This window comes from Rhinolophus sinicus, linkage group LG03 (assembly GCF_036562045.2).
Source record: "Rhinolophus sinicus isolate RSC01 linkage group LG03, ASM3656204v1, whole genome shotgun sequence".
Lineage (NCBI taxonomy): Eukaryota > Metazoa > Chordata > Mammalia > Chiroptera > Rhinolophidae > Rhinolophus > Rhinolophus sinicus.
The window spans coordinates 132,788,128-132,807,084 of record NC_133753.1 but is presented as its reverse complement, the minus strand read 5'-3'; the positions used below and the strand labels follow the sequence as shown (position 1 = coordinate 132,807,084).

Genomic DNA, 18,957 nt, shown 5'->3' with positions numbered 1-18,957 from the left:
ATAGTAGCACATGTCACATACATTATCTGTTTTAATCTCCATAATAACCCCTTGAGAGTAATTAGTCTATGTATTTTACCATGAACAAGACTAAGAATCAGAATGATTAAGCAACATGCACAATGCCAAAAAAAAAACAAAAAACAGTAAGGGCAAGTACAGGGATTTGAATTGATTGCTAAATTCTACTGCTTCCAAAACAAAATTTACATACAATAAAACCCACTTTTCCACCTTGTTTAAAGCTCACTTAATGACTTCAGCATCTACCCATCACTCACATTTCAAATCCAAGAGATAGCTCTGACCATTCCATCTCCAATAAACTCACATTCAGCTTGTTTGAGTTTTGATAAATGGATTCCAAATATGTTTTTTAAATTCCTTGCTTCCATTTTCTCTACTGTAACTCATATTCACAGATTTCCTATCTCAATTTCTACTTACTACCTGAATTATCATTCTTAAACTTAAGCCTTTTCATATCATTCCCTTGAATAAACTCTCAATTTTAATTGCACACAGGATAAAGTCCATACTCTCAATCCTCTCACTGACACATCCATTTTTATTTCTAGTTGTATCCCTTGTCACTAAGCCTCATGCCTTTCTGGCTGTAGAGTCACCCCATCGTTGTTTGGTGTGTGAACATGCCACTGACTTTCACACCTTCCCTTATTCTTTGTCTCATGCTCTGCCTTCTGTTCTTATTCTTCATCCCTGACTAGAAATCCAGTTCCTCTCTATTTGTCACTGATATATTTGGATTTGAATAGGTCAGTCATATGTCTATCTCCCAAAATAAACTGACAGGTTTCACGGCAAGAGTTAGGCATTTATTTTCACAACTCCTCTTTTTTCCCTAGGGGCCCCATCATCTAAAGCTTCTTGCACATAAAAGTTCAGACTGAAATTGTTGTTTTGTAGCTATGGTGGGATAAACAGAGTAAGTTTCAAAATTCATATATGTAGTTTTGAGATCCTGGGAAGAACATAAAAATGAGAATAATCACAATAACAATCTTTCTTATAAATTACAGTGTGACAATGACATATGCAAAATCCCACCACAGTATTACACAGTAACATTTCAGAACACTTATAACATGAAATAGATCTTTAAAAAATTTTAGAAATAAAACATTACATACACAGGATAGGAGATCAGATAAGTATACCACTTCTCAAAATCTATAGCAATAAATATTTTCTAAAAATTAAGGACAACACAAGGAAAATACAAATTTGACAGAAAAACATTCAAATAATAAAAGGGAAAAATGCAATGAATAAAAGTTTTATTTTAGCAAAATTCATAAAATACAAGAAAAGAATGCATGACAAAGCCTAACAAATATGAAATGTAACATCAACTAGGATAAATAAAGCAAACAAAAGTCTATTACAATACATGTAAATTAAGGTTTAAAAACTTACAGATATTATTAAAGAAAAAAGGAAAGTAAATCCAGTTATATGTAGTTTATACTAGTAAAACCTAAAAATGAGCAAGTAATACATAAGCAAAAATATAACAGATAAAGGCAAACAAATATATTGTAAGATTGTAATTTTATATTAGATGACACAGTACTCAAGAAAAAAGTCTTATTTTGCATTAATGGGAAAATATAAATCTTTTATAATGGAAAAAGCTGTCACACTATTAGCATTTATAAATACATGTCCCTTTAATGTAGCAGCAAAATAAATAAAGCAAGAGTATTAGAAACAAAAATTGTTTGTTACCCTCCCTCCCTTCGAAAACAGATTCATATTAGAAGGCAAAAATTTATTTACTTTAGAATTTAACAGGCAAAGGAGACAAAGAAATGATACAAGGGATTTGAATATTCTCAATATTCCTATAATTTTATACTATACTTTAAATATATATTTTTTTAAATTTAAAAAAGATTATTTATAAAATCAGTTGTCTTTTCCACAAAAATAATCTCAATAAAATTTCCAAATAGCAATGATAAAAATCAACATTCTCTAATTTCAATGCAACAAAAAATATTTTAAAAATTAATGCAAAACAAAATTTAAAAGATCAATCCTTTATTGTTTTCTAAAATAAAAAAAAAAATAAAAATAGACTAGTGAAAATTAATACTGATGAAATACTACTGTATGCAGTAAACAATGTATACCTTAATTCCTTTAATTAGAAAGATAAGATATAGAGAATAAATTATGCATTTAACTTAAGAAGGTAAGCAAAAAGCAATAAAACATCAAATTAATTTAGGTGGAAGCTAGTAAACTGGATTTTAAAAGAAAATACCCTCAAAAAAGTTACATGTAGTCCCACTTGTTTATTTTTATTTTTGTTGCCTATCTTTTGATGTCATATCCATGAAATCATTGCCAAGACCAATGTCCTGAAGCTTTTCCCCTGTATTTTCTTTTAGGAATTTTATAGCTTCAGGTTCTATACTTAAGTATTTAATCCATTTTGAGATGACTTTCGTATATCATAGAAGGGCCCAATTTTATTCTCTTACAGGTAAATATCCATGTTTCCCAATATCATTTGTTGAAGAGACCACTTTTCTCCTTGGGTGTTCTTATCGCCCTTGTCAATGATCGAGTGAACATATATGAGTGGATTTATTTCTAGACTCTATTCTGTTCCACTGATCTATATGTCTGTCTTTATGCCAAACCATACTGTTTAGATTACTGTAGCTTGACGATATATTTTAAAATAAGAAAGTATGATGCCTCTAGCTTTGTTCTTTCTTAGGATAAATTTGGCTAGCTAATCATGGTCTTTTGTGATTCCATATGAATTGCAGAATTTATTTCTTGTTTTCCTAATTTTGCAAAAAAATGGTTTTGGGACTTTGATTACATAAAACTTAAAAACTGCAAAGGAAACAATAGAATGAAAGGCACTGATAGAGTAGGAGAAAATATTTGCAAATCGTATAATGAGCTTATTTCGAAAATATATAAGTCCTATAAATTAATAACAAAAACAAAACAAAACAAACAAAAACTAATAACCTGACTTAAAAATGGGCTAAAGAGTTGAATAGACATTTCGCCAAAGAAAATATACAAATAACCAACAGGTATCTGAAAAAAGTGCTCATCGTCAGTAATCATCAGGGAAATGAAAATCAAAATCACAATGGGATACCATCTTACATCTGTCAGAATGGTTATTAAAAAAAGACAAGTGGTGGTTAGAATGTGGAAAAATTAGAACCCTTGTGCACTATTTATTGGTGGTAATGCGAAATGGTGCAACCACTATGAAAAACTGTAGGACATTATTTATAAATTTTTAAATGAACTACAATGTGATCTAACAACTCCACTTCTGGGTATATATCTAAAAGAAATCAGGATCTGAAGGAGATATTAGTACTCCCATGTTCACTGCAGCACTATTCACAATAGCTAAAATGTAGAAACAACCGAAACACTCATGCACAGAGATGAATGGATAAAGAAAATGTGGTATATACATGCAATGCAATACTACTGAGTCTTTAAAAAGAAATGTCTGCAATATGCGACGATATAGATGGACCTTGAGAACATTATACTAAATGAAATAAGCCAGATACAGAAAGATAAATATTGCATGATTCTACTTATACAAGTTATCGAAAATAGTCAAATTAATAAAATCAAAGACTAGAATGATGGTTACCAAACACTGAGGGAGTAGGAAACAAGGAGTGATTAACTGACAGTTATAAATTTTCAGTTAAGTAAAATGAATATATATTCTAGAGATCTGTTGTACAATATTGTACTTATAATCAGTAAGAATGCATTGTACATTTAAATTTTAAGATAAGAAATCTCATGTTAAGTGTTCTTGCTACATTAAAAAAAGTTAGCATGACTAATAAGACTAAAAGCTGGAATTTTGAAATGACCAACAAACTAGACAAACTTCTAGTAAGCCTGATAAAGAAAAATAATAACAGATATAAAAAAATAACATTGTCAATATGAATATAATATGAATATAATGGCAGATAACAATATGATTAAAAATTATAATGGAACAACATTTTATTACATTAAATTTAGAAATATATATAGAAGAAATATATGGTAGCATAAACTACCAGAGATGATTGAGAAATGTAAAATATAGATAGATAGGTAGATAGATAGATAGATGGATAGATAGATAGATGTAAACCAAATTATGAAAAATAAAAGGAAAAGTTAATGATCTATTTTGTTTCTTATTCCACATTATTTAAAATATTTAAGAATATAGATTTTTTTGAAATGCCTTGCAATTTATTTTAGAAATGTCACTGAACCCTGACACCTAACACTGACAAAAATAGCACAAAAATAGAAAATCATAGACTCCTATCATTTAAGGGGTGCAGTGGATTTGCATTTTACAGGAGGATTAGATTCTGAACTCAGTCTCTAAGTGGAAAATCTGTTTAATATTTGAAATTACTCCTGAAAACCCCTTAAAATGCTCGTAACATAATATTTTGTTTTGTGTTTGTAAAGCAAGTCAATATTATATTACTTGGTATGTACACCATATTACAACAGATTAAATATTTGCTTTGCATTTAGGGGCACTACTGGTTAACAAACACATACATTTAAACATTAGAAAAAGAGTCATCTTAGAAAAGCTTTCCACAATGAGAGGCGAACAGAAACAGAGTTCAGTTGAATGGAGAGATTCCTATCTTCCTACACCATGCTGATTTCAGAGCATAAAATTCTTAATGCAATTCATTCTTGTTTTTTTAATTAAAAATCTGTCCTTTATATTCAATTAAATATTTTCCTGAAATACGTTTCTGGAGTTCAAAGGTAGTTGCTCTTAGGTATTCAAGTTTTCCCCACCTTTCCCCTCACCACAGGAAGTTAACAAGATTCCCTATTTGGGAAAAAATAAATAAATAAATAAAATAAAAAAAAGTTTTATTTATCCTAATGGGAAACTTTCACCAAATCCATGCTTTTCTGTCGAGCCATCTCAATGATAGAAATTTCAATAGTGCATTTGACTTTATAGATTGCATAATGAATTTTTGGAAGAAGTGTGGATGACAAAAGTACATTACATATGGCACGGATAGTGTATGCTCATATCTGCAAATTTGCCAAGTTAAATTGATAAAAGTTGAACAAAAGACATAAATTGACTACACTAATTAGGGAAGATATGCTAGAGGAAAAATCTTTTAAATTTGATTCTAAGAGAGGAAGAGGCAGTCAAACGAAAGACTGCATCAGGATTGACCCAATGAATATTGAGGTGAGAGGAGGATCTAGATATAAAACCTGTAATTCATTCACATTGGCCACTAAAAATTTAACTCTTTAGTGTCTCCTCCCAGCTTTCAACGATGTTACTTCTATTAATAAAATCAAATTATTTCTTTACCTGAACATAGTGGGTGGGGGATGAAGATGGGAGAATGGCAGTTCCCGAGTACAAAAGACTCACAATATATAATGGGGAAATGGGAGTGGCTTGGGGTTCACTGGCTGTTATCACACTTTTGAACCCCAAAGGTCATTGTCCCAATGTCTGCTCTATATTAGTATAAAAAATGATAGTTTGGCTCATCAGAGAAGTAGAAAACCAGCACAAACTATGTATATTTCTTAACAGATATATCTGCTTTGCCCTTTAATAACTCAGTTTTTAAATGAACATTTACAAGTTGAAAGCAGTTATATTTTCAACATTTCTTGTATCCTTTTCTGATGAACAATTCCCTTCATAGGCATTTTGATTTCATTACAGAGTGATCTAAAATCTAATTTGAAATTTCTCCTAATTCATCCATTAGAGATACACCTTTATCTTTAACAAAAGACCACATTCTAATGATGTCAGATGAACGTTTAATCTTGCTTTAATTTGAATATGGCAAGAATCTGTTGTTTGCAGACACTCAAAATCTGTTACTCCAAAGCATAACCCTGCAAAATCTGCAAGATTCTTTTCCAGAATGAGTTAAATTTCCCAAACCTAAATGTTTCTTCCCTCACTACCACTTTTTCAATAATATACTATTATTACAGGGAAAGACTTTTCGTCATTATGTTGTACAAAGATTTTTTTCAAACCATTCAGCTTAAAAAAAAAAAAAAAAGAGAGAGATCTTCGTTGTCTCAGATTCAAATATTTTGAAACCCTAACCCTGAAGATGCATTTACTCTCATAGGCATTCTTGAATGAATATAATTTCAACAATTTACTTTCAATTTAAAACTCTTAAGAGCTGAGTTTAGAACTATTAAAATCTCACTCAAGTAACACTGTTCCATTTTGTTAGAAGTACTCTGTGAGGGCATTAATTATGTATAAAATGATATAAGAATATTCTGACTTGTCAATATATAATACAGAAATGTTCTACACAATTAGGCATTCTTGTTGTACCTGTTTGGGGGAATTGTTTTAAAGAGAATCTATAATAGACTATACTATATGGGATTTAGATTTAACCAAATAAAATTAAGATCATGTATCCCCACAGTAACTTATTTATTATTTTTATTTTCATTTTTATTGCAGCTTGGTGATTTTCTACCTGTATCATATGTAAGCCCATACATTGTTATCATTTACTGTTTTTCTTTACAAAGACTGGCAGAGAAGTTAGATGTGATGATTTCAGTCCAATATAATTCAGTAATGTTGTTGAAATTAGCTAGTGCAGATTACATTACATGGGATAGTTTTCTGTGTTATTTGGTCATATGAATAACAAGATTTTTAGAAAGCATTTACTGAAAGGAAATTAACTTAGTATTTGCAAGCCTTTAACCCAATGTTGCACAACAGCATAACTCCATCTGTATTCTTATAGCATCCCCTAATTATTTTCTAGAAATTCATTATAATTTTAATTTTACTGAATATATGTTATTACAGTAGCTCCTTCATCTGACTGTGAGTGCGTAAAAGTTGGGACTATATCTCATTTAAAATATTAATGTCTAACACAATAGCTTATCTTCAGAGATAATTGGGATAGTTTTAGAAGCAAGTAAAGGATAGCAAATCAATACAAGAAAACTAAAGGGAAAAAAATAAGAGCACAATATCATAAAACATAATGGTATGAAAGTAGCCAGACTTTGAAAAATTCCAGAATTGGAAACTAGAATGCTGTTTGTTGTCAAAAACCATGTCAAAAATGAGCAAAAGAAAACAAATCTAGAGTCACAATCCACTCCTCATTTTCGTTTCTGTATCAAGTCATTTTTTTAAATTCAATATTCATATAAGCTTTGCCTACACCCTAGCCCACGTGGCAGAAAACATGGCTGAGATTTTACATGTTTAACCATTCAATAAACATTCCCAGGTATGAGTCGAATCTTAGTTCCAGTTCTAATTTCATTGTAATGGGTTCTGAGTGGTTCACTTTGGGTCACGTGCCCCATTAGCTGTCAGGTGTGGCCAGAAAGTGGGGTCAGACTACTCAATGGCCATGGGAAACAGAGTGTGAAGCAGTTCCCAAATAGGGGTGCTGGAGATGTCTAGGCAGCACTCATATAGGTTTGATATAAAGATGAATGAATGAATCACACTACAGCATAAAATCCATTTTTTAACAGTTCTCATCAACAAGCTTTGATTGATACATTCTTGGAATGGAAAGTATTTTTCCCTTAGTGACAAGCAAAATAATAATTAAAGCAATTTCTTATGATTGACATCATTTTTGGATACTTGTTTTCCTTCCTTTTCTCTCTGCTGTATTTGTCTTGACTTCAGATTAGTAAGGAAGCCTTTAAAGTACAGAATTGGTGTTTCATCTTTTGTGCTACTGTTGTGAGGGACTATGTAGTTTCCACAGGATGTTCAGTGTATGTTTTTAGAACTGCTTTAATTATTCGTATCCTCCAGTGATTCATGTTGAACAAAGATGTTTGTTAGCAAAACATAAAAACAGTGCATATAACAAATACTTGAATTTCCAGTTTCTACTTCCCTTAACTCCCTTTACCTAATTTAGTGATGCTTTCTCACAGATTCAATAAGATATATTAAAATTTTAATTAATAGTTCTAATTTTTAGCGCCTCTTCTTGAGGTTGAAGTGTGCTAGGCCAAGATGCAGCCAACTGTAGGGTAAGTGTCTTCAATAATATAAGTAAAACAAAACCAAGAAGCATGCCAGGAAGTGAGTGATTAAGCAAGAGGCAGATTCCATAAGCAGGAAAGTGACGCTGGGTAAATATCTGAACTTTATCATGAGCTTGTGGCTTGTGTTTATTTCTTTGATGTACCAAGGTGTGTGGATGGATCACCTGGCTCCATTTAAAATTTTAGGTATATGATAATTTCCTCTCTATCTCACCTTTAGAGCTCACCCAGAAGATTTGTACACATTCTGGAACATTCCTGAGGTTACAGGTTAGCTGGCATAATAATTTTATTTTACTGTACCCTTTCTACAAAATCAAAATTAGGAGTTTGCAATAGTGTTTGTGGGAGGAAACTACTTCTTTGAAAACCTACCTAGATTCCCCTTCTTGGCCTGTCAGTGCTGATGGTCGGGGATGATAATGAGCTCGGGAGTCTGAATCTCATTAGGATTTCAGAAGAAATTTTATATAGCAAATATATTAGATGCTGAACTTTCAAAGACAAATTCTTATTTTTTTTAAAAAAAGCAAATTTATGTATTTGTCCTATAATTCTTGCCATTCTTTGATATCCTTTCTCATCCTTTGAGATGAACATTATGCATATGTTACATAATTTTCAACTTAAAAAATGGGTTTACTTGATAAAACAGGAAGAATCTTTCAATGCCGCTAAGTAACCTTGCCAAAAGTGGTTTTCATATCCCAGTTACAGATTTCATTATGGCTTAAATGATCTCAAATAGTATCATATTCATAAAATCAAAGTTGGTTGAATATATTGAATAGTTACATGATCTCCTTTTAAAATATAAAGTTCATTTAATTTTTATAGTTTTCTTCTCCCTGAAAGAAGTTTCAATTTAAAAAAAAAATCTAAACCCCTTATGGACGTGAGGGAGTAAATCTTTACTATCCAATTATTTGCTGAGGTATAGTACTACTGACAGCTTAGAAAATACTGTGTAAGGAAACAGGGCCCAATTTTAAAACTCAGATTTAAAGCTTTTCAGTAGCTTTTGTCCACTAGAAAAAATTATACAATCTTTCTAGACATTCCTTTTCTCTTCTACAAAATTGAAGAGATTACATTTATTTCTACGGTCCATTATAGTTCTAAGATTCTATAAACATATGGAACTCTATGTAGTGTTAATGTTTTCTTTCAAATAATATAAGTTGATTAACCTGAAGAATTTGCATTATGTCTATCTTTTTATTTTTCAGAGTTGTGATACATGAATAAAAGAAACATTATGAATATTATTCAAACTTAGAAATTTTACTTTCTTCTTCATTCTGTAAACTAATCAATATTTATTGAACAACAACCATGTGTAGGTATTCCTGTTAAATACCAAGGTAATTACAAATTCCTGCCTTTATAGAGCTTACACAGAAGTTTTGTATTGCCTATCAATGAGTTCTACAGCTTATAGGTGTGTTTGATTTGGTCTGCAGTGCTGATTGCATGGTGTTTGTTATTTTTAGATATTTATTTATTTATTATTTGCTAAGTGAAAGTGACTTAACATAAATATATGCATTTCTGGTTTATTTTGGAAAAAAAAATCAACTTACGTGTTTTATTCTTATATGATGAAAACTGACTAAAAGTACAACTTCTACTTTTAGGTAGGACTATCATTCCCCACTTGATTATATATGCATTTACCTACTCCTCCTGGCCTCATTTAGTTTTCATCCCTGGTCTATAAACATAAAAGTAGTTGGGAAAATATGTCACTGAGAGAAGACATACCGAGCTAAGTCTGCTGTGAGAATTGGCTAAGATAGCCAACATATATACCTAAGAGATAATTTTGTCAAGAGTTAGGCCTAAAGAACAGGATAAAGACATAATATATTTGATGAGCTTTATGAGAATCTAGGATACAAGACAACTTAATAATTTGGTTTATAAGCCATTTCACATCATGTGGATTCATTTTTGTGTTAGGTTATTTATCTATGTATTGAGCCTAAGGAAATTCTATGCAGGTACTTTTCAAATAGTAAAAATATTGGAGTAAATTCTGGCCATTCCTTCATCTTTGAATTCTACCAAAGTGTTCACATAAGCCTTTAGAACAAGCTTAAAGAACCAATAGGAAAGAAGGAAGAAGTGTACAGAGAATAGTAATATTTATCTGAGCAAAAAGAGGAGGAAAAAAGGAGAAGGAAACGGCATACGTAGAGAAAGAAAAAAAAAATCATGATAGAGAGATTAACAAGGGCTACTTTACCTGCCCAGCTAACACTTGGTAGCTATTTTGTTTATGACCAGATTTAAAATTGCAGGAAAATAAAATAACAATTTTAGTTTAAAAAGAGGTACTACTCTAAATGAGTATGCAAATATTAATTACGTTTGGTTGCATGTTTTTGTTTAACTTATGCTTTGCAAATTTCACTTACCATTAAAAAACATCAAGAAGTTTGTAAACAGCCTGAACAGCCATCACTGGGGAGTTGATTAAAATTATTATGGAAAACTTTGTAGTAATAAAACCAGAGCTGAATTATCTTTCAATTAGTCAAACTACGCATAGTGCCTAAGTCCTAGAATATTTTTATGGACACATGAAAATGCGTTAATTTTAATTTCTTTTAAAGTTAGAGGAAACAAATATAATAATAATAAATAATAATAATGATTCTAGCCTGGATTTACTCATCTTTATACAAACATAGTCATAAATTATAACTTTTTTTTTTTTAATGGAGAAAGAGGCCAAAAAATGCAAAAGTGCCCAAGGCTAACAAAAATCATAAATCAGTTCTGAATAAAACACTATGATAAATATCATGGCATAATGTGAAATGATCTCTAAAGTATTTTTAAAAACAACAAAAAGAAAAGCATATATAAATGAAAGTTTTATATTACTTGTATATGACTATGTCTGGAAGATGCACAAGAAACTGAAAAAATTATTAGTCTTTGAGAAAGGAACTGTATATTGGTGAATAGGGATGGAAGAGAGTTTTCCATTAAATATCCTTTAGCACATTTTGAATTTTGAACTGTGTGAATTTAATATCTATTTGAAAAATAAAGTAGATTTTCATAATATGGAGGCAATTTCTCTTTAGGAATCATTTCTCTCGCTTGCATGGTATCAAGTATATTCATTCAAATTAATGAACCATTTTTAACTGCAATGATTACTATCCAGATATAATATGTTCTTTTTGCAATGAAAACACAAGTACGGTATCTCCAACAAATTGCAGCTTTGGCCTCAGCTCAATTAACAACAACAAAAAAAGGCAAGATTTGTTCACAAAAACTTACATATTCAATTTCCTTGCTGAATTTGGTTTTCTTTTCTGAGGTGTCTGTCTTGTTTCTCGGCTTTATAATTTGAATTTAAAACTTCACTCCTTCATGCCTCTTCCTAGTATCAACCACCAAACCCACACTGCATTGAAGCGGCCCTATAGACATCAGCTGCCAACATATCTGTTACAGATGATAAACCCCATGGCCCTTTGATCCCAACAACTCCTCAGTGCCTCAGTAAATGCCCATTGCGCAGTAAGTGCTGTTTTATACCCACCTGGTGACACTATGCTAAGGAAAACTGGGCAGTGCTCATATAGAGCCAGTTACAACTGCCTTGTCTGAAAAATATTGATCTCTTTCCATTTTCCCTTCAAACCTGATACTGACTTCTTTTAGGTTTATTGCCAATACACTATCTTTCATCTTATGAACACTAAACTACGGCAGAGGATGAAGTATTCATTAATATAATCCTCCTCTATGAGGCCTAACCTTCTCTCAAGTGTTGATGGAAATGAGTCAGAATCAAAGGTGGTATCACTCTACTTCATACCTGGCTCTGCTCTCAAACACTGCCCTCCTGGGTTCTCGCCTGTACTTCCACCACAGTCTTGGGCTTACTTCCCACAGTTATTATTCGCTGGGCTGGGCTCAGCTGCAGCCAATGAGTGTCATTTAGTACGTGCCTCCGCTCTATCCACTTCTGTTTTTCCACCAACTGACACAAGCATTTTTTTCTTCTCATCTTCAATGCAGAGAGACTTCTATACATAATACCCTAAATAAAGGCACTGGCATACATTCCCTTAAGAAATAATTCACTGGAAGAGATGAGGAAAATATTTACATAAAATAATGCCATAGGAATAATGTTCTAGTTAAAGGGTAATTTTCCAATTTAGTAAATACATGATAAACCATTAAAATTCATGTTCATAAAGAGATTTAGACAGATAAAATAAGTTATGATATAAATACTAAAATAAAATATAAATTATATATACTCTACTATTCTAAATATATAAGCAAAATTATATATGTGTATGCCAACAAATACATATATAATGTTGGAATATTAAAAGGAAATTCTCAGGGTGGTAGAAACATTGCTTCTTCACACTGTAAATTTCCAAACTTCGATAATATGAATGTATCACTTTTATTACTAGAAAAATTCCATTTTCATGACCCACTGTAAGAAATACCTGACAAGGATGATTTTTATTTAGATTTATTTATCTTTTCTTAGATATACTTCATTATTTTTACTGGGTATTATAAGTCTAACAATGCTCCTCCTTATTCCTCATTATTATTTAAACTAGGTCTATTTAGCATCAATATTGTGTCACTTCAATCTTCACCCCTAATTTTTTGAGCTTCCTACATCATAAATCCCACTTCACACCCGACATTTCCCACCTCACACTTCACAAATGTAATAGCCTTACAACAGCATAATTGTATTTATAAATATCCAACTTCTCACTTCCCACTGACATTTCAAACTTCACATTTCACATATTATATTTCGCAAATGGGAAAGAGTAGATTTCCATTTACAACTCCCTTGTCCTTTACCTTTATGCTCTGTTGCCATATTTTTATTGGCACACACATAAGAGTGCCCTTATTATTTTAGAAGGCATTAAAGTCCTTTTAGTAAAATTAGAAGTTGAAAAAACAGATTTTTGTATTTACACACTGATTTTCCATTTCCACTTGCTAATTTCTCCTTCCCATAAATTGTAATTTCCATCTTGTATCACCTCCATTCAACCTGAAAATACATTTTTTAGTATTTCTTGTAGTGCAGTCTGCTTGAATGAGTTTCCTCAGCTTTCATTTGCTGAAAATATCATATTTTGCCATATTTTTTTAAAAATATAACTTTATAGGATACAGATTTCAAGATTGATAGCTTTATTTTAAGCACCTTAAAAACGGTACTGCGTTGTCTCTGGTTTCCATTGTTTCTGATGAGAAGTATGTCTTCATTTGTATTATTGTTTTTCTGTATGTAATGCATCTTTTTTTCTAAGGCTGTTTTCAAGAGTTTCTGATTTAGACTCTGATATTTGTGACTCTCCTGTGATTCTGACATGCCCAAATATGGTTTTCTTTGTATTTATCTTGCTTATTGCTTTCTGATCTTCCTGGAACTGTAAGTCAAAATTTGTCAGCTATCATTTTTCAAAAATATTTCATTGCCTCATTATACTGATTTTTCTTTTGGAGCTCCAATCCACATATATTGACTTGTATAATACTGTCTTGTAAGTTTCTGGGGTTCTGTTCATTTTTCTTCAATCTTTTTATATTTCTGTTCTCGAGACTGTAGAATTTCTCTGTATCTGTTTCCCAAGCCCCTCTAAATTGGCAAGATTCAATCTCCAAACTCTGTCTCCTCTAACAATCAATCCTGTTAGGGCGTGGTTTTAAGCTTTGTTAAAGTGTGTCTAAAGTGGGCCTCTCTCTGGGTGTGGACTTTATCATAAAGCAGTGATTCATCCTGATTCCCCTGTTTTCAGGAAGTGTTAAGGAGCCCTAACCAGTATGTCTGTCCCATAATACTGAAGTCCCCGGCTCTGCTAATTGTGTGCTACCTCGGTTCTCCTCTCCCCTCTGCAGCAGCCACTACGCCCTTGGGTGGCCATGCCTATGGTTGTACTGTCCAGTGCTCAGGCAAGAACTTGTGGGAAACCCCCCTCCACACATGAATTTTATGACCTCCACAGATTACTTCTTTTAATGCCCTACTTCATAGAGTCCCATCACTTCAAAAGTCTAGAACTCTAATCTCTGCCATTTAAATAGAGAGACTTCCATATTCTGATTGAACTCCAGGTCACTGCACTGCAGCTAGGAAATTTTCCCGAGGCAGAGAGCCAGAAAAACTGGGACACACCTTGTTTCTTTTCTCTCAGGAACCATAGCCCATTTGTATGGTCATTTCCTTTTAGATATTTAATGCTAGTATTTATTCGTGCTCCTACTTGACTATGTGGTGCCTACCCCAACAGCACTGCTCCCTTCTAAGTTGTCTCTATGGCATTCCAAGTCTGCCTTCACATTCTAGCTTTCAGCATACATTCTTTTGGCTATCTGGTTTGGTGATTAGTTCATACTCTCTTTTCTGGATTATTTAACTCTGTTTCCTTTTGGACTTTGGAGTATAGATAGTCCCCTGATGTGATGCCACTCAATGTGTAAGAGATTCCTTCTGTCAAATGTGACCACTACAATTGAGCCAATCTCCTGCCTTCCCTCCTCATTACTGGACAAGCAAGGGGATTTTGCCAACAGGGCATTCTTATTGAGCCTTGGTCTCTATTATTTAGATTGAACTGAAAATGAAATGCCTATCAATATAACTTTTTTTCTTTTTACTTGCTAACATAAACACAATTTGGCTAGAGACAGAATATGTCCATCTAAATATTAAAATTTCCAGATTCCTAAGCTAGAAATGACCATGTCATACTTCTCTCCAATGAGTTGCATGTCAAGAGCAAAAGATGGGGCTTTGGGTAACCAATTATTTTCATTGTTTAAAAAAACAACAAAAAAAGACACACATGGCTCATTTCTCTTTATGCTTATTCCCCATTCCCCTTCCACTTCTCACTCTGCCTCAGGAAGTTCTGACCTTAGATTTAACATAAACATGATCTAGACATGATCCCAGAAGAATGAGAGGTGTCTGGAGTAAAACTGAACTAAACCTGTGGCCTGGAACCAAGCCTACACAAGGTTAGCTTAAATCAATCTCAGCCTGACCCAAAAGATGTGAGAAATAAATGCTTATGACACTGGGATCCTTTTGGTTATTGTTTATACAACATTATTCTAGCAATAGCTGATTGAGACAATAAGCTAGACATAAATCATGAAAACTCTTAATTAGGAGAAGATAAAATGCTGCTAGACTGCCTGCATTCACTGCCCCGCTCTGTTGTTTTCACTCATATGGATTTTTGCCAAATTGATTACCCCGTGTCGCAGTTTCCTTGACTGTAAAATAGGAATAATAATGTGTTTTTTTAATGAGGATTAAAAAAAGATAATCATTTAACATTTGATAACATGATATCTGGTACACGATACTTAATCAATATTCAAAATTATTATTCAATACCACTGTGGGGTTTGGATTTTACTCAGGGGGCCAGTGGTTTTTAACTATATTTCCAAGAAAGACTGGTGTCTGTCATCTGAAGGGGTTCCCTGATAAATTAGAATTTATCAGGGTCTTTTTCCAGTATGCAGATTAATTTAAGTAAATCAATATAAATTCTACATTCTAAGAATTTCTCTCCCCTATATGTTTTTAAATATCTAGTGATTGGCACAACTTTTAAGCAGTCTAACTGAAAACTAGTAAATGCACAAGTAGTAGTATTATTAATTGAACAAATTCAGAAATGCCAATTATACTTTGTTTGACAACTTGTCTTTTAAATAGACATGCGTGCTCAAAATTTTCATTTTATATTACACAGGCAAAATATTTTCTCCCAGGAAACTTGCTCCCACTTCCTGTGATGGAACTGAAAATATTGTTTCATAAAGCTTTACAGATAATATGGTATTCTGCAAAGAACACATTAATTTGCAGGTGCTGTGCTTGCTTAAGATCACTGTTGTTGAGGACTGAGAGTCTTTTGGAAGGAAATCTATTTGTTCATTTGTTATTTTAAGAGAGATCTGAGCTTGAAAGTTTACCCTGGCTGTAATCAAAGGTAGAAAGGGCTGGGAGCAAAGAAGACTAGTGTATAGCCCTAGAAATATAAAAACAATTCCTTGTCAGAAGCAGGGAACAGAAAATAGTTGATTAATAAAAAAGATGTTAAGGAAGTGAAGAAAATTTGACATTTGGATGCAGGTGGTAAGGGAAAGGAAAGAGATTCTTAAACATTAGTGTAAATGAAAATTACCCGAGGAGCTTAAGAAAAATGCATACATAGTCCATATCCCCACTCCCAAAAATTGCACTCAGAATTTCTGGAATAATGACCTGCATTTTTAACAAATCCCATTTCTGATACTAATTCAGGTGGCGGAGAGTCACATTTGGAGAAACATTAGAACAAGATATGCTCTCATCATTTGGAATCATTAATTTGATTCTACTTTCAGAATTACTTAGCACTTTGCATGTTCCAGTTACTGGCAAGGATTGCTGCAGATGGGAAGCCAAGGATAAAGGATGGTGCCAAGATTTTATGCCTAATCACCCTGGAGATGAATAACGCTTGTAATCAAGGTGAGAAACACAACAGTAAAATGTGATATTGTAAGGAAGGAAAGATGGTGCACTTTTTTTTTTTTTTTTTTTTTGATGTGTTGAATATTGGACTTTTTCAAAGGGTGGAAGTGAGTGGCATTAAATACCAACCCTCTTCCATGTATGGCTCTGAATAAGGTTGTGACTAAGGGAGACAGGATATCCAAAGAACCATCTTATTACTGATAAATGCCAGGTTGGAAGCTGAAGTTAGGGCATGTCACCAATGGTCTTCCTCACAATGGAACCCAGCATTAATTAAGATGTAGTCCCTACAATTCTACCAGGGTAATTGCATTACTCTATTACCCCTACAGACACTATCCTGTCCACCCTACCTACAATAGTCCTTTACCATTTTTTTTTTTTTACTGTAGATCCTGTACTTGTCATTTACAACATACTTCAGAATTCGGAATGAGCCCAATTGTTTATCTCCATATGAGCCTAAGTACGATGACAGCAAAGGTCACATCTGATTTGTCTACTATCCCATACTCATAATTTCACACCGTGCTAAGCAAGTAGAAACTCAAAACCATTTTTTCAGTGAATACGTTTTTTAAACAGAACAAATATTAACTTTGGCTTCTGGTCAGGTTTTTCTTTTTTTGTTGTTGTTGTTGCTGTTGTTATTGTTTGTTAGTATCTGCTAAGACCAAAGTTCCATGTAAGATGTCAAAGAAGGTAAAGAAGACATTATTCAAGACTATAATAGACCACAAAAGCAAGAACTCTGAGCTCAACTACCCAAACACAAAGAGATGGAAGCGATTTTAAGAGTCGAAGTCGGGAACATCACAGGCCACCTGTGTTTACTAATTGGCCTTATTCAAAGGAAAAGTGAACTTTTTCTCTTAGCTTTGTGATAGGAGGAAGTTCTACAAGTTGGAACAAGGTGCCCGCCTAAGTTAGGCACCCACCTTTCCACAAAGACTGCAAAGATAGGGGTGCTATTTTCTGCCTTGATTACATTTCAAAAGAATGTCTCCCGGTCCTTAATACAGTCCTGGGTTGTAAACCTGGCAAGAGCTTTTTAAAGGATTTATTATATATCTCAAAAGGGCAATGGATGAATTTACAATTACAAATTTTCTACAGTAAATAGTCTCAAGAAAGGAAGCGCAGGGACCTGGAGACTGGAAGACATTTGTCTAAAATTTGTACCTAAGCTAAGAGAAACGTCAAGCCCGTCTTCATTGTGTTTCTGCAGTTCTACACAAAGCAACTCAACAGTGAGCTCCCGCTCTCTCGAGGTTTCCTTATGCAAAGAGTTTATGAACATTTTACACTATACATTTTTGTTTACTTTCTTAATTATGTATGACCCACCCGTAGAGCTCGACTCAGCTCCTTCTGGCAGAGCGTGTGCGCACCAGGAATTCCGCGCCTGACGTCACTGAACGCGCCTGCCGCTACATGTTAGCAACCGAAAGCGTCCATAGCAGCAGTGGCGGCTGAAAAGTACGAACTTCCGGTTTTCCCAGCAGCTGCTGTCGTTGCAGCTGCTGTCGCTTCTGTCACCTGCCGCGGCCGGGTCTCAGCCCGGGATTTGGTCACCTCTTCTTCGTTCTCCATTGCGCCCATGGTTCCTCCTGGAGCCAGGGCGGCGGGCCCGGCGGCTCCGGCGTGGTGAGAGGCCGGTCCGGGGACGATGAAGGCCCTGCATTGCAGCTGCTGCCTCAGCCGCTTTCTGGCGTCCGCCCTCCTGCTGCTGCTACTCCTGCCAGGGTTAAGAGGGCCCATGGCGGTACTGTTGCAAGCGGCCGAAGCCGCTCGGGACCCCGGACCTTTGGAGCGTGGACCGCGGACCCTGCCCCCACTTCCGCCTGGCCCCACCGCCGCCGGGTCCCCCAGCCGCGCTCAGGCCGAAGCCGCGAGGCCTCGGGGCGCTGAGGGTGGCAATGGCAGCAGCCCCGGTGCAGGGCTTGCGGCGGAGGACCCAGCCGGGAAGGCGGGGGAAGGTTCAGTGGGCGTTCTCGCTGTGAGCCCCGATCCCGGCGAGAAGCCCATGACCCAGCGGGCCCTGACCGTATTGATGGTGGTGAGCGGCGCGGTGCTGGTGTACTTCGTCGTCAGGACTGTCAGGTGAGGCTAAGCCTCGATCAGCCTTCCCCCAGGGCCTGCTGACCTTCTAGCAAGGCACATTTCTGGAACCTCGCGTTGCCCACCTTCCTCTCCCAGTATCAGGGGTGCCTGTTTGAGTGAGATTCTGAAGATCACTGTCGAAAGACAGTGGTACCTTTGGGAGAATTGAA

At 34.4% G+C, this 18,957-nt stretch overlaps 1 protein-coding gene and 1 long non-coding RNA gene across 4 annotated transcripts in view; one reads left to right on the top strand and one right to left on the bottom strand.

The window, feature by feature from the left end:
* LOC141570679 (uncharacterized) overlaps positions 1–18,089 on the bottom strand; it is a 208,712-nt gene extending 190,623 nt beyond the window's left edge. For both annotated transcript variants that reach the window (XR_012494979.1, XR_012494980.1), the window contains exon 1: positions 18,032–18,089. This is a non-coding gene — a long non-coding RNA (uncharacterized LOC141570679). The remainder of the gene's footprint in view (positions 1–18,031) is intronic.
* A 264-nt stretch (positions 18,090–18,353) lies between these two features.
* The window catches only part of FAM174A (family with sequence similarity 174 member A), a 30,129-nt gene continuing 29,525 nt past the window's right edge, over positions 18,354–18,957 (top strand). For both annotated transcript variants that reach the window (XM_019727926.2, XM_019727927.2), the window contains exon 1: positions 18,354–18,787. In XM_019727926.2, the coding sequence (XP_019583485.2) occupies positions 18,354–18,787 (434 nt within the window). The remainder of the gene's footprint in view (positions 18,788–18,957) is intronic.